This window comes from Galeopterus variegatus, unplaced genomic scaffold (assembly GCF_000696425.1).
Source record: "Galeopterus variegatus unplaced genomic scaffold, G_variegatus-3.0.2 Scaffold3274, whole genome shotgun sequence".
Taxonomy (NCBI): Eukaryota; Metazoa; Chordata; class Mammalia; order Dermoptera; family Cynocephalidae; genus Galeopterus; species Galeopterus variegatus.
In genome coordinates this window covers 213,346-228,233 of record NW_007729385.1, presented here as the reverse complement: position 1 = coordinate 228,233, position 14,888 = coordinate 213,346, and the positions used below count along the sequence as shown (strand labels likewise).

Genomic DNA, 14,888 nt, shown 5'->3' with positions numbered 1-14,888 from the left:
TGCTATTGTCAGGAGTTAAAATTTTTGCCAAAAATGGTAACTTGTGTTTTTAATTTGCCTTTCCCTGATTATTGCTGAGGTTGAGTGTGTTTTCATAGGTTATCGATCATTTGCTTCTCTTTATTTGTGAAATTCATATTCAAGTCTCTGCCCATTTTTCTATATTGTCTTTTCTTTTTCTTTTTTGTATATAAGTTCCTGTCCTGGATACTAATCCTTTGTCAGCTATGGGTTGTAAATATCTTCTCTTGCCTTGTTATTTGTCTTTTCCTCTCTTTATTGTGCTTTTTGAAGGATAGAATTTCTTAATTTCAAAGGAATCAAATTTATCAGTCTTTTTTATTTTATGGTTGGTGGTTTTTTTCTATTTTGCTTAAGAAATCCTTTCACTACTCCTAGGTCATAAAGATATTCTCCTATAGCATCTTCTAAAGACTTTACAGTTTTGCCTTTCATATCTGTCTTTTATCTATATGGAATTGATTCTTGTGAATGGTTTGAAGTAGGAATTTGATGACATATTTTTCCTCGATCAAATGTCCGATTGTCTCAACACCATTTATTGAAAAGTTCGTACGTTCTCTGATGATCTCCCATACCACTGACATGTATCAAATGTCTCTATGTGTACAGGCTCATTTCTGGACTCTCTGATTTGTTCTCTTCTTGTGTATCCCTGGGCCAGTAGCAGCCGGAATTAATTATTAGAGCTTACAGTAAATCTTGATATCTGGTAGTGTAAGTACTCCAACTTTATTCTTCTTCAAGATTGTCTTGGTTATTCTTGGCCCTTTGAACTTTCAAATAAATCTTCAAATGAGCTTATCACACATACCCATAAAATACTTTTTGAGATTTTGATGGGGATTTAATTGAATCTATAAATCAATTTGGGGAGAATTAACAGCATTACAATATTGAATCTGTCAATCCACGAACATAGTATATCTCTATATTTACTTTTATGTCTTCTTTCATGTCTCTCAATAACATGTAAAGTGTTCTCCACAGACATCTGGTACATCTTTAGGTCGATTTATTTGTAAGTATCTGATATTTTTGATGATGGTATGTATGATATATCTTAAAGTTGTTTTCATTTTCTGTTTGTTGCTAGTTTTTTTAATGCCATTTTTAAAACTTGGTATTATATCCAGCGACCTTGGTAAATCTTCTTACTAATTCTAATAATTTATTTGTTAATTTTTTTCCATGTACACATTCATATTTTGTATGGAAAATGGCATTTCTTTCTTTCCTTCCGTCCTTAAACCTTTTCTTCTTTTGTCTTTCTTCACTGTTGAATAGAAAAGTATTGAACAGAGTTTGCTCATGATCTCAAAGTGAAAGATTCCAATTCTTCATCATTAAGCTGACATTTCCTGTAGGAAAATTAATTTATTTATTTATTTTTTTTGGTAGACTTTATCAGGTTAAGGAAGTTCTCTCCGACTCCTGCTTTGCTGTGAGTTTTTCTCATTAAACATATGTTGAAGTTTAAATTTTTTCTTCATCAAAATGATCTTTTGATTATTCTCCTCCCTTAATTTATTAATTTGCTGGGTTATATCTACTTATTTTCTATGTTATACCAACCATATATTCCTGGAATAAACCCAACTGGTCATGATTGAGCATAATTTCCTATACGTTGCTAAATTCTTTTTGCTAATATTTTGTTTCTAAGTGAGAGTGGCCTGTAATTTTCTTTTCTTCTCCTACTTCTGTCAGGTTTTGGTAAGAACGTTACGATGGTTTACTAGAGTATGTTGAGGAGTGTTTCCTTACTTTATATTATCTGGAAGAGTGTAAGACTGGAATTATTTCTCCTTGCACACTCGGTAGGGCTTGCCGTGAAGCCGTCTGGCCTGGTATTTTCTAGTGGGAAGATGTTTGACTCTATTCCATTTCCTTGATGATTCTAGGTAGGGTGGCCATAAAATGTATTGTATAATTCTTGAGTCAGTTTTAGAAAGTTCTCTTTTCCCAGGAGTGTGTTTATTTCATTTAAAATTAAACATGTATCAGTATAGAGTTGTTGATAATATTGTCCTTATTCATATGTTTAAAGTCTACAGCATCTATGGTTTTGACCCACCCTGGGAATCTACAGCTCTGCCGAGGTCTGTGCTCAGGAAGGCACCCTTGGCAGCTCCCTTCTCAGCCTCGGTTTCCCCAGCTAAGTGGTCAGGGATTCAATCAGGGCAGCCCTTCCCCCTCCCTGTCCCCATGGGCCATCATGCTCGTCAGCGGTACAAGTGCTGTTCCCTTTCCATTCAGAGTGAAGGTCTGCGAGAAGAGGAGGAAGAAGACGGAGACGCGTCCTCTCGTGACTGGTGCCATGTTTCCCTCCTGGGGACTCAAGGCCCCTCACCTCTAGAGTCTTCTCTAATCTTTCTGTCTCTCCTGGTGCTTCCGAGCTCTGATCCAAAGTGCTCCTCCCCTGTTCTCTCCTTCAGGCCTCCCAAGACCAAGTTCTTCTCCACGGTCATCCCTCAGCCCATCTTCCTGAGCCCAGGCATAACCCTCGTGCTCCCCATTGTCTTCCGGCCTCTGGAGGAGGTAAGGTCTGTCACAGCCAGTGGGACATGGGAGGGACATGGGAACGGTGAGCCCAGAACAGGAAGTAGGCAGAGCAGCCAGCAGCTCCCCCCACGACGCACACATCCTGCCAACTAGAGCAAAACTCCAGCTGGGGAAGCCCTCAGAAAGGGCTCAGACCCGGATCTTATTAGACAGAGGGGTATCCCCCGTGGATACGTGCGGGTAAAGGCTGTGATACTGTATTAGCCATCAGAAAGTTCTAGAGTCTCTGGCCCCTCCTGTTCCCTCAAAATTTCCTCCATGTACCTTGTTCCCCATGAAAGAGGCCCTCCTCTCTGAAATCAAGATAGTGTAGGGGTGCAGGTAGCAGACCCTCACCTCAGAGTCTGAGGCAGTGGTCTTGGCCAGCCCACCCTCGGTGGTTATGTTGGAGGGATGGCTGAGGGCGGGGTGGGATGTGTAGTCCCTGAGTAGCACCGAGGTACCACTGGTCGGCGACTGTCTCTGCCTCTGTTCCCCACACTGCAGAAGGAGTACACGGACCAGCTGTGGTTTGAAAAAGCAGAGGGGGTGTTCTGTGTGGACCTGAGGGCCACCCTGCCATGCCACAAGCTGATCTGCCCACCATCCCTGCAGCTTCCCATCTGTGCGGTGGGGGACACGGCCGAGGCCTGGTTCTGCCTGGACAATGTGGGGTGAGGTTCAGAGGTGGGGAGAGCAAGAACTGGGAAGAGGAGCCTGGGTGCAGGAGAGACCCGCATATCCTGGTGGGGGCATAAGCAGGCTGCCCAGAGCCTCTGCCTTTCTAAAGCAGGAGCAATGGTCACAGGGAGCCCAGGGGCCCTGACTTGTCCCCCCTTGTCCCCCTCAGGGACCTGCCTACCTTCTTCACCTGGGAGTTCCCCAGCCCATTCCAGATACTTCCCACTATGGGGCTACTGGAGCCAGGCCTGGCCTGTCGGATCAAGGTGACCTTTCATCCCCTTATTGCTGTCATCCACGAAGTGCAGGCCACATGCTGGTACGGGGAGGGCAGCAGGCAGAAGAGCAGCATCCAGCTGCAGGCTGTGGGTGAGCCCACCTCTCGCCTGTCCCCAGAGCCCACCTGCTGCGTGCCCTTCCCTCCCCTCCCCACCCCTGGCCTGGCCCCCACAGGGCCTCCACCAGTCTCCTGCCCTCCCCGCAGCCCCACAGGCATTGCCCTTTACCTTCCATGATGTTGCAGCCTAATTTTTCCCTGGGACACCTGCCTTCTTGGAGGGGGGCTGTTGAGCTGGGACCCAGAGGCTGCCCCCAAGACTCTGCCATCTCTGCCCCAGCCAAATGTGCTCAGCTGCTGATAAGCATAAAGCATAAGCGACCAGAGGACCAGGATGCCGAGGGCTTCCAGAAAGTGTTGCACTTTGGCTCTGTTGCTGTGGGCTGCACTGCTGAGAGGCAGATCAAGCTGTATAACCCATCGTTGGTATGTATAGGGGAGGGCGGGGGGAGACAGGACTCAGGAACCCTGGGGTTCAATGCTCCTAAAATCCATCCCCTTTCCAGAATGCCCCCCTTTCTTTCCACACATTTGGCCCCAAGCCTCACGTAACCCATATCTGTTGATAAACACACATATCAACAGCTGTCAAATAGGTGTCCTTCTCTCCTCTCAGTTGTGGCCTGGGCTGGGATATCCACTGACCCCCCAGAGCAACCTGGAGAGCAGCACTAAGACTGTTTTGACCTGAGGACCACAGCTAGCTGTGATGGTACCTTTGGGAGAGGAAAACGGTGCTCCCCTCTGGACAGCTGCAGTGCAGGGCATAGGGCCTGGCCCCTTTCTCCTGGTGGAGGTAGCCTTGATCCATACCCACAGCTGACCAGTGGGGCACAGGCTGGATGCCAGCTTCCCTCACCCCCTTGTCTGGGCACCTCAGTGCAATGCACAGACTACCCCACCCTGTGACCTGACCCCGCATCTCTCCACCTGGCCCCACAGGTGAACGCCCCCTTCAGGATCGAAGTGGCCCCAGACGTGCTGGCCAAAGACCAGGCTTTCTCATGCCCCACGGCCCATGGCATCGTGGCCCCAGGAGAGAAGAAATGTGTGTCAGTGTTCTTCCACCCTGAGACTTTGGACGTCAGGACTATGGACTACTTCTCCATCATGACTTCTGGCTGTGCCTCCCAAACCCTGCTCAAAGTCGTTGGTTTCTGTCGAGGTACTGGTGGCCCCAGGACACTGGACTCCTGCAGGGCAGGAACAGCCTACCCTTGGGATTCTAAAGAGCTCCTTGCCTGCTCTCAAGAGCCAGGCCTCCCTGCCCCTCAGCCTGGGTGTCTGCTGCCCCCTGGTGGCCCAGTGGGGAATCATTTGTGGACACTTGGAGATCCCTGTCCCGCCATCACACCTAGTGATGCTGGAATTCTGCTCATGCTGCTGGGCCCTGGGCCTTTCCAGCCTGTCTCCAAGTGGAACCACCTCCCATCAGCGGGACCTCTTCTCAGACATCCTTGGGGAGTTGGAGATCCCTGTCCCGCCATCACACCTAGTGATGCTGGAATTCTGCTCATGCTGCTGGGCTCTGGGCCTTTCCAGCCTGTCTCCAAGTGGAACCACCTCCCATCAGTGGGACCTCTTCTCAGACATCCTTGGGGATGCCGTTACCCCACCCCTACCTAGGTAGCAAGGCCCACTGACAGGGACCCCATCTCCTATGCCCAGGTCCTGCTGTGTCTCTGCAGCGCTACTGCATCAACTTCAACTGGGTCAAACTCACGGAACATTCAGAGCAGCCCCTGTGGATTGAGAACCAGTCAGACTGCACGGCCCACTTCCAGTTTGCCATCGACTGCCAGGAGAGCGTCTTCAGCATCAGACCTGCCTTCGGGACCCTGGTGGGCAAGGCCCGCATGACCCTGCACTGTGCTTTCCAGCCCACTCACCCCATCATCTGCTTTCGGAGGGTGGCCTGTCTCATCCACCACCAGGTGAGTGGCAGTGTGGGGGGGTGAGGCTGAGGGGAAGAGGGGCTCCCTGGGGCTGATCCAAAGGCCAGTCTGAGACCCAGTGATGGAGACAAGGCTTGGTGGGCACTCCTCTGCATTCTGGAACTTCTGGGGCTGTTTGCCTGGGTCGTCTCCTCCTCCAGGTCCCCAGCTCTGGCTTTTGGTGCCAGAGCATGGCCAAGAGCACAAGAGGGCTCACTTTGAGCCAGATGGGTGTGCCAGTCCTGCCCCGACTGCTGCCAGGCCAGGGACTTTACTGCTCCTGTTGCTAATGGGCTAGGGAGAGGGCAGTTTGGACATCACTCCACATAGCTTGTGCAGGGCAGAGAGCTTTGAAGTTAGAATCTGAAACCACATTCCAACACTGGTTTGACCCTTGGGCAAGGTCATACACATTGAGTCCTGACCAGTGGGTGCCTGGCCAAGATGGCAAGTGGGGACTGAAATCTGGCCTACGATCCCTCCTCAAGCTGGTGCCCAGCTCTGGGCTGTATCTGTCCACCTGGAGGAATGGATGACTCTTTATAATTCTCTTGAAGGTGCAGTATGGGCTAGGGGAGGCCTCAGGAGTGGAAGGAAAGAACAGAAGAATAGAGAAGGGCTGGAGGAGGCTGTACCATTTTCTCCTTCCCTGAGGGATGAGGGGCTGCATTCTGGTCTGGCAGTCCTCCTGGCTGACAATAGGGTGGGCAGCAGAAGCCCAGGAGCCATGGGCGGAAGGGAGAGGGTGGCCAATGGCTGAGCATCCCACGGGCTGGGCTGCTGTAATCCTGACCATCCCTGGACTACCGCTGTTTCCCCAGCAGAGCCAGGCAGCTGTTGATATACTCGTGCCACCTGCCACCCTGTAGCTTCTGCCCGCTCTCTCTGCCATTCTGTCTGCCCAGCTTGTCCTTGGTTCAGCCCCCAGCACCCCACCACCCCTCCTATGCCCCATCACACATGGTCAAATGTTGCAGGACCCATTGTTCCTGGACCTGGTTGGGACCTGCCACTCGGACAGCACCAAGCCAGTCATCCTGAAGCCTCATCATCTCACTTGGTACCGCACACACCTGGCTCGGGGCCTGACGCTCTACCCCCCTGACATCCTGGGGGCCATGCTGAAAGAGAAGAAGCTGGAGCAGGATAAGAACGGGGCCCTCATGATTCCCCCTGAGGTACAATGGGTCTTCCAGAGGCAGGCCACCCTCCCAGTGCTCATGACCCCTTCTCTAGCAATTCTTGGGCAGCCTTGTGGCCCCAGAGCCCTGTGGTTGGGGATCGCCAGTGTGGAGCTCTTGCAGCCTTTTCCAGAAAGGAGTGTACAGAGGAGGGGTAGCAGCAGGAGGAGTGGCAGGGGCCCCGTCCACCTGTCTTTCCCCATGCAGGGCCTGGAGGACGTGTCAGTCCCGCAGTACCCTCACATCCCCGCCATGACTGAGTACTTCTTCGACGGCACCAGCGATATGGCCATCTTCCCCCCACCTGTCAGTATAGAGCCTGTTGAGGTAGACTTTGGTGCCTGCCCCGGACCTGAGGCCCCCAACCCCATCCCCCTGTGCCTGATGAACCACACCAAGGGCAAGATCACTGTGGTCTGGACGCGCAGGTCTGACTGCCCCTTCTGGGTGACCCCGAACACCTGTAGGCCCCCAACCCCATCCCCCTGTGCCTGATGAACCACACCAAGGGCAAGATCACTGTGGTCTGGACACGCAGGTCTGACTGCCCCTTCTGGGTGACCCCGAACACCTGCGATGTGCCCCCACTCAAGTCCACGGCCATGCGCCTGCACTTCCAGCCGCCTCACCCCAACTNCTGGTCTGGCAGTCCTCCTGGCTGACAATAGGGGGGGCAGCAGAAGCCCAGGAGCCATGGGCGGAAGGGAGAGGGTGGCCAATGGCTGAGCATCCCACGGGCTGGGCTGCTGTAATCCTGACCATCCCTGGACTACCGCTGTTTCCCCAGCAGAGCCAGGCAGCTGTTGATATACTCGTGCCACCTGCCACCCTGTAGCTTCTGCCCGCTCTCTCTGCCATTCTGTCTGCCCAGCTTGTCCTTGGTTCAGCCCCCAGCACCCCACCACCCCTCCTATGCCCCATCACACATGGTCAAATGTTGCAGGACCCATTGTTCCTGGACCTGGTTGGGACCTGCCACTCGGACAGCACCAAGCCAGTCATCCTGAAGCCTCATCATCTCACTTGGTACCGCACACACCTGGCTCGGGGCCTGACGCTCTACCCCCCTGACATCCTGGGGGCCATGCTGAAAGAGAAGAAGCTGGAGCAGGATAAGAACGGGGCCCTCATGATTCCCCCTGAGGTACAATGGGCCTTCCAGAGGCAGGCCACCCTCCCTGTGCTCATGACCTCTTCTCTAGCAATTCTTGGGCAGCCTTGTGGCCCCAGAGCCCTGTGGTTGGGGATCGCCAGTGTGGAGCTCTTGCAGCCTTTTCCAGAAAGGAGTGTACAGAGGAGGGGTAGCAGCAGGAGGAGTGGCAGGGGCCCCGTCCACCTGTCTTTCCCCATGCAGGGCCTGGAGGACGTGTCAGTCCCGCAGTACCCTCACATCCCCGCCATGACTGAGTACTTCTTCGACGGCACCAGCGATATGGCCATCTTCCCCCCACCTGTCAGTATAGAGCCTGTTGAGGTAGACTTTGGTGCCTGCCCCGGACCTGAGGCCCCCAACCCCATCCCCCTGTGCCTGATGAACCACACCAAGGGCAAGATCACTGTGGTCTGGACGCGCAGGTCTGACTGCCCCTTCTGGGTGACCCCGAACACCTGTGATGTGCCCCCACTCAAGTCCACGGCCATGCGCCTGCACTTCCAGCCGCCTCACCCCAACTGCCTCTACGCTGTGGAGCTCGAAGCCTTTGCTGTCTATAAGGTACGTGCATGCAGATGAGAGGGGGAAGGCGGGTTCTCTGCATGGAGCCTGAGCATCAGGGTGGGGTCACAGGGGGTGACAGAAGGCGCTGCAGCATCCATCCTCTCCATGCTGGGCTGTTCTCACTTTCTCACTGGCTGGACATCAGCCCCAACTGGTTTGTCTCCTCCCAGGCTCATTTCCCAACTTGGCTCATGGGATCATGTCTCATTCATATGTGGCCTCCCCTCCCCTCCAGGGAAAACTCAGTTGGGATCAAGCCCTTTGGGAGGATTTGGTGCACAGGGTGTAGACTTCTGGAGCTCCTAGCTAGGGCACCTCCTGGCTTCTAGTCTTTGAAGTAGGTCGTTGTTCCTCTAAAGGAGCTTTGAGCAGGAACCTGGGCCTGGGAGACAGAGTCAGGGGTGCTGGATAATTAAGCATATCAGAGGAGGGATTTCTAACACAACTTTCCCTTAGTCAGGGAACTCAGCTCATAGTCTGTCCCCAGCCCTGTGGCAGCTGGCCCCAAGCCTCTTAGTCCTGGACATGCATTGCTCTCTCAGTGCCCCAGCCAGTCCTACCCACCCTGCTGTTCTTTCCCAGTGGCCGAGATCTGGGGCCCAGAGACAAGTAAAGCTATGAAATCAAGATCAGAGTCAATTACCAGCTCTGTGACTTTGGGCAAGTTCCTTACTATCTCTGAGCCCTGGTCTTTTCAACTCTAAACTTGGGGCCATATCTGAACTTTTGAGGAGACTTTCCAAAGTGGAGCCTTTAGCTGCCTCTATTCTAATATCTCGGCAGTGCAGGACTGCAGAAGTTAGTAGGAATCAGGCTGTGGATGCCAGCTCTGCTGAGGCTGAACACATCAGATTTTTAGGTTCTAGGCTCTAGACCTGTGCTGTCCCTTACACCAGCCACAAGCCACACGTGGCTAGTGAGCACTGGAAATGTGGCTGGTCTGAACTGAGATGTGCTCTAAGTGTAACATACACATTGGGTTTCTAAGACTTAGTATGAAAAGAATGTAAAATATTTAATCAATAATTTTTATATTGATGGTGTGTTGAAGTGATAAGATTTTGGATCTATTGGGTTAAATAAAATATAATATTGAAATTAATTTCACGTGTTTTACTTTTTTAATGTGGCTACTGGACCATTTCAAGTTACATTTGCAGCTGGCACTTGTGGCTCACATTTTATTTCTATTGGCCAACGCTTCTCTAAGCACATTCCTGCAGAATGAATGCTCTTTTTTAATGTGGCTACTGGACCATTTCAAGTTACATTTGCAGCTGGCACTTGTGGCTCACGTTTTATTTCTATTGGCCAACGCTTCTCTAAGCACATTCCTGCAGAATGAATGCCGCTTTCAGGACCAGCCCGTGCCCCCGCCCTCCTCCCAGGGCTGTCATGAGCTCTGCAGAGAGTGTTTGCTGAGGGCTCAGTCCAGGGCCTGGCTTGCAGCAGGACTGTCTTCCCGGGGAGCACTTCCTTTCTGTGCTCAGTGTAGGACTCCTGCAGCACAGGGGCAGGGATGGGACAAGGTTGGCCACAGGCCTCTGAGCTTTTCCATGGGTCTGGCCCCTGCAGGTCCTGCTGAGCTACAACAACATCGAGGAGGACTGCACCGTGTGCCCATCCTGGTGTTTGGTGGTGCGGGCGCGAGGCCACAGCTATTGTGCTGTCCTTGAGCACCACATCCCCCAATATTCCCTGGATGCCCCCAAGGTAAGCATGGCCCCAACAGCAGTGGGAGGGGCACAGGAGAGCCCTGGCTTCTGCCTTGGCCTGCAGGTCCCTTTCTTCTACTCTTATGGCCTCAGAAACACATCCCACGCCCTCCCTGGCTGTCCCCACCTCCCCACCACCAGTGTGGGGATCTGGGTTAGTCAGGACTGGCTCTTGGACCACAGCACTGGGACCAGGGAGAGACTGGAGGTCGGACAGCTGGCCCCTCCCTGCTGCATCTGAAATACTCACCTGGTCCTCTCACCCTCCCGCTCCCTCATTTGCATGTGCCCTGTTCACTGAGCACCTGCTGTGCCCCAAGTCCTGGGGGCTAGGCCCTCAGGGTATGACAGCCCACACCAAGAGCCCCTGCCCTTGGAGAACACCCAGCCCTGCTGGGGAGGCAGAGCCAGCCCCTTCCTCAAGGAGTCAGAATTCCCAGTCCCCAAGGCCCTGGGAGGCCCCGTCTGACCTGAAAAGCAGGAGAATGTAGGGCTGAAAAGCACAGAGCCTGGGGCCAGGCCACTTTCCACTTCTGGTTTCCCCTTTGATGCCTCCTCCTGCTGTTTCCATTGCCACTGTCAGTTTTTTTCATTAGTCTTCTTGTTGCTGGAAAGGTGTCACTGTGGGACAATGTGCTTGGGGGCGGTCCTGCTCCCCCCTGCAATCCCAGACCTTTACCACCCCTGAGGTTCAGCCCAGGGCCCCCCTTCTGCAAAGCCCTCCCTGACTCATGGGGCTGCCCTTGCTGATTCCCTGGGCCTCCTTCCCTTGGCCAGTTCCTCCCAGAGGTTAGTGGCCTCATGGTGGCCCGCAGGCTCTGGGCCCATGTTGCCCCCATGCTGACTCACATGCGTGTACTGTTGCCCCAGCTGGATGAGAAACTTTGGTCACGGACTGTGGGGCTTGGGTTTTGTAGCCCGCTCAGCTCTAGCTAGTGCTGGCCACACTCTAGATGCCTAAGGAGTGTTTGGGAACTGGATGGTTGGGACCGGTTCCCCTCAGCCACCTCCACAAGAATCCCCTAGAAGGGGCTGCCTACCCCAGAGCATCTGGACCAGGATCTCTGAAAGTGGTTTCCCAGAGGATGATTCAAAGGCATCCTAAAGTGAAGCAACTTCTACTCTAACCCTGAGGAGAGGCCTTGGAGGCCGGAGCTTCCCAGGGGCCTGTGGCCACCCATCTCCCTGTCGGGAGGTCTCTGGAGAACAGAGCATTCTGTGGTGCCAGGCCGTGGCCTCCACCAATCAGTACTCCCAGGTGTTGGCTGGGCTGCACAGATGCAGGCATCTTGGATCTCCTTGGAGACAGATCCACCCACGCCCACATATGTGTCCCTAAGCATGTGTCTCGGGGCTGGAGATGTGAGCAGGGGTCCCTCGTTCTTCCCCTTCTCTCCCACCCCAGCTATTTCCCGCAGTGTCCTCTGGCGAGCCTTCCTACCGCAGCCTGCTCCTGGCCAACAAGGGCTCCATGCTGCTGACCTTCAGCCTGGTCCCCAAAAGCAGCATGGACATCAGCCTGCGGCCCACCTCAGGCCTCGTGGCCCCTGGGGCCCACCAGATCTTCCTTATCTGTACCTACCCCAAGGGCAACTCCTGGAAGCAGCACATTTTCTACCTGCAGTTCAATTTTTACCCCCAGTATCTCAAGGTAGGAGGCAGGGGTAGGGGCCCTGGGTCTTTGGGAATGGGCCATAATCTGGAACTTCTTTATTCAAAGGCATGTTCTGGGGTTGGCCTCTAAGTCTCCCCGAAAGTAGCCGGTTGGAGGGATGCACCCCTCTTCCAGGAAGCAGCATAGCAGGGTGGGAACCCCTTGGCTGCATCTGTGAACACTCTTACCCCTCAGGGCTCTACCTATTCACCTCATGGGGTCTGGGGCCAAGGAAGGGGTTCAGAGAATGCAGAGGAAGGATCTGGGGCAAGAAGACTCACATCTGCATGTGGTAGAGGGGTGTTTGGGGCCAGGCCAGGGATAGGATCTGGGGTGGTGGACCCATGTCTGTCTGCACGAAATGTTCCATACATCCTCACTTGGTCCCTGAATTCTTTGCAAGAATTATCTCCTGGGTCAGTCACTATCAACTGTGCCTTTGACAGAAGGTGCCACCTACAGGCTGGCAGAGGGCCTTTTGCTGCCCTTCCCAAGGGGGCAAATATGCCAATCAATGGCTTCTTGGAGACGATGAGGGGAGTAGGGCTGCGGGGGAAGGCCAGGGCACTGCCCCTTCTTCTGGCCCCAGGAGGTGGGCATGCAGAGCCGGGAAGAGCCGCTGCAGCTGAGGCTGGACACCTGCAGGATCATCTACTTCAAGCCCACCCAGGTGGGCTGCTCCTCCACCAGCCCCTTCACCTTCCGCAACCCCTCACGTCTGCCCCTGGAGTTTGAGTGGAGGGTCTCGCAGCAGCTCCGAAAGATGCTGGCCGTCCAGCCCTCCAGGGGGCTCATCCAGCCCAGCGAGAGCCTTGTGAGTGCCCTGCGCTGTCGCCGAGGCCTGGGGAAAGGGTTCCTGTCACCTTCACCTTCATCATCATCTCTTACTCCTGCCTTCACTGGCCAGGCTTCCCATGTGCACCTGCCTGCTCAATTCGCAGTCCACTCCCCAGTCTTGTGAGCAGGTATTTTTATTACCACCATCATTACCCCCATTTTACAAAGAAGAATTGAGGCTCGGAGAGGGAAAAGCTGCTAAGACCATAAGTTAGGAGGTGCAGAGCTGGCACTGGAACCAGAGTTTCTGATGCCAGGGCCCAGGGGCGTGTCCATCCTCCATTCATGGTCTCCAAAGCTGTGAGATTGTTGGGAGGGTGGTTTGGAGCAGCTAGATTTGGGGACATATGAGCAGCTATCAGTAGGGCTGAGGAAGGAGATTCCCAAAGGTCCCAGTTGCAATTCGGAGGGGAGTGCCAGCTGAGACCCAAAATAGACCCCTGTCCCTAATCTAGGGCCTAATAAACAAGTTGGGGAAGCCACACAGTGTCTGTAAGAGCCCAGGGGACAGTAACGGGGGAGATGAGAGACTCTCTGGAGTTGGCCACACATTCTCTGGAGTTGTGTTCACACCCCAGTTTCCACCCCCACCAGGAGGTGACCCAGGACAAGTTACCCCACTTCTCTGAGTATCCAGTTTTTCATCAGAAAATAAGGCACGAAAATAATACCACTGACCTTATGGGGATATAGGATTGAGGGGCTTAGGGAGATATCATGATATATGATATGTGTAAAGTGCCCAGCACAGGGCAGATATTCAGAAAGGGTTTTCATAGCTTGGCACCCTGCAGTGAGATGGCCAGTAGCCCGGGGAAGGGGGTTCTGCCCCCATGTAGGGATTGTCTCTGTGACCCCAGACGCTGATGTGGACCTTCAGCCCTTTGGAGGAGACCAAGTACCTCTTCCAAGTGCGGATGTGGGTCTGGGAGGCTGGCCTGCCCCCACATGGCAAACCCCCCACCACCACCCAGTATATGCTCCGGCTGGTGGGCATGGGCATCACCAGCAGCCTCTCGGTGAGTGGGAGAGCCCTGGCAGGGTGGGAGGAGGTGGGCATGAGGGGCTGGGGGTGGGGGCAGGACACAGGTGGGCGGGCAGGGGATAGGAGCCCTTTGGCTCCCCTGGCCCACACCCCTGGACCTGCCCTTCCTTGGGGGATGCTCTGAGGATAGGGGTGGGAGAGCCAGGCTGTGGGCCTGGGAGAGCCTCCTGCCCCCAAGCTGGCTGACTGTGGCCCTCAGGCAAAGGAAAAGGAGCTGGACTTTGGGAACATGCTGGTGAACAGCAAGCAGTCCAGGTTCCTGGTCCTCCTGAATGACGGTAACTGCACCCTCTACTACCGCCTGTACCTGGAGCAGTGCAGCCCTGAGGTCATCGACAATGACCCCCTTGGTACTCGGACCAGGGCTGGGACTGGGACCAAAGGGGGGAGGGCAGGGTACTGGTTAAGACTGGTTAACTACATGATGGTTTGGGTCAGGCAGAGCAGAGCTTAAAACCTGGTACTTCCACTTCATAGCTGTGTGGCACTGGGCAGATGACTGTCCTCTCTGAGCCTCAGCTTCCTCATCTGTAAAATGGGGCTGCTGGTGGCCTCATCTGTAAAATGGGGCTACCAGCATTGCTAGATGGAGAAAAGTGCTTGGCAGGTGCCAGTGACACAAAGAAGAGTGGTCCCCTCTGTCTCAGGCTGGAAGGAGGGGTACCACCCAGGTGAGGGCATCTGAGAAGGAGCAGGAGGAGAGGCTGGGTCCCCTCTGCCCCTGACCCCACCTGCCTCATCCCTGAGCAGCTCTCCAGCTGGATCGGACAGAGGGGAGCATGCCACCCTGCTCCCAGGACACCATCTGCCTGACTGCCTGTCCCAAGCGCCGGGCCCAGTATTCCTGGACCATCAGCTACTCTCTCCTCTCCCACAGAGGTACCTGGGCCACCTGGCATGGAGAGTCGGTGCCAGGGAAGAGCAGGAGGAAAGCGGGAGAGCCATGGGAGGCAGGACTTGGGGTGGGGAGGGTGCTGAGAGTCAAAACAGAGCTGGCAGAGTGAGTGGGAGCGTGCTGGAGTGTGCCTTTGGCTGCGTACCAGCCCCATCTGTCCACGTGGGCATGTGTACGTGTGTGTACCTGAGCTGTGAAAGACAATGGGAAGAGTTAGGAGCTGGGCTGACTTCCTGTGTGATCATGGACAAATCCCCAGTCTCCCTGGGCCTCAGCTTCCTTCTCCCTCAATGGAGTTGTTACTAGCCTGCTCCGTGGCAGCCTGGA

The 14,888-nt window shown here is 54.0% G+C and overlaps 1 protein-coding gene across 1 annotated transcript in view; it reads left to right on the top strand.

Annotated features, from left to right (window-relative positions):
- CCDC108 (coiled-coil domain containing 108) overlaps positions 1–14,888 on the top strand; it is a 36,017-nt gene that overhangs the window by 4,758 nt on the left and 16,371 nt on the right. The window contains exons 3-16 of the mRNA XM_008584496.1: positions 2,460–2,562; positions 3,073–3,239; positions 3,416–3,615; positions 3,864–4,009; positions 4,526–4,748; positions 5,252–5,517; positions 6,495–6,695; positions 8,053–8,412; positions 9,991–10,128; positions 11,536–11,781; positions 12,374–12,598; positions 13,482–13,640; positions 13,866–14,016; positions 14,417–14,545. Coding sequence (XP_008582718.1) covers positions 2,460–2,562; positions 3,073–3,239; positions 3,416–3,615; positions 3,864–4,009; positions 4,526–4,748; positions 5,252–5,517; positions 6,495–6,695; positions 8,053–8,412; positions 9,991–10,128; positions 11,536–11,781; positions 12,374–12,598; positions 13,482–13,640; positions 13,866–14,016; positions 14,417–14,545 — 2,714 coding nt within the window. The remainder of the gene's footprint in view (positions 1–2,459; positions 2,563–3,072; positions 3,240–3,415; positions 3,616–3,863; positions 4,010–4,525; positions 4,749–5,251; positions 5,518–6,494; positions 6,696–8,052; positions 8,413–9,990; positions 10,129–11,535; positions 11,782–12,373; positions 12,599–13,481; positions 13,641–13,865; positions 14,017–14,416; positions 14,546–14,888) is intronic.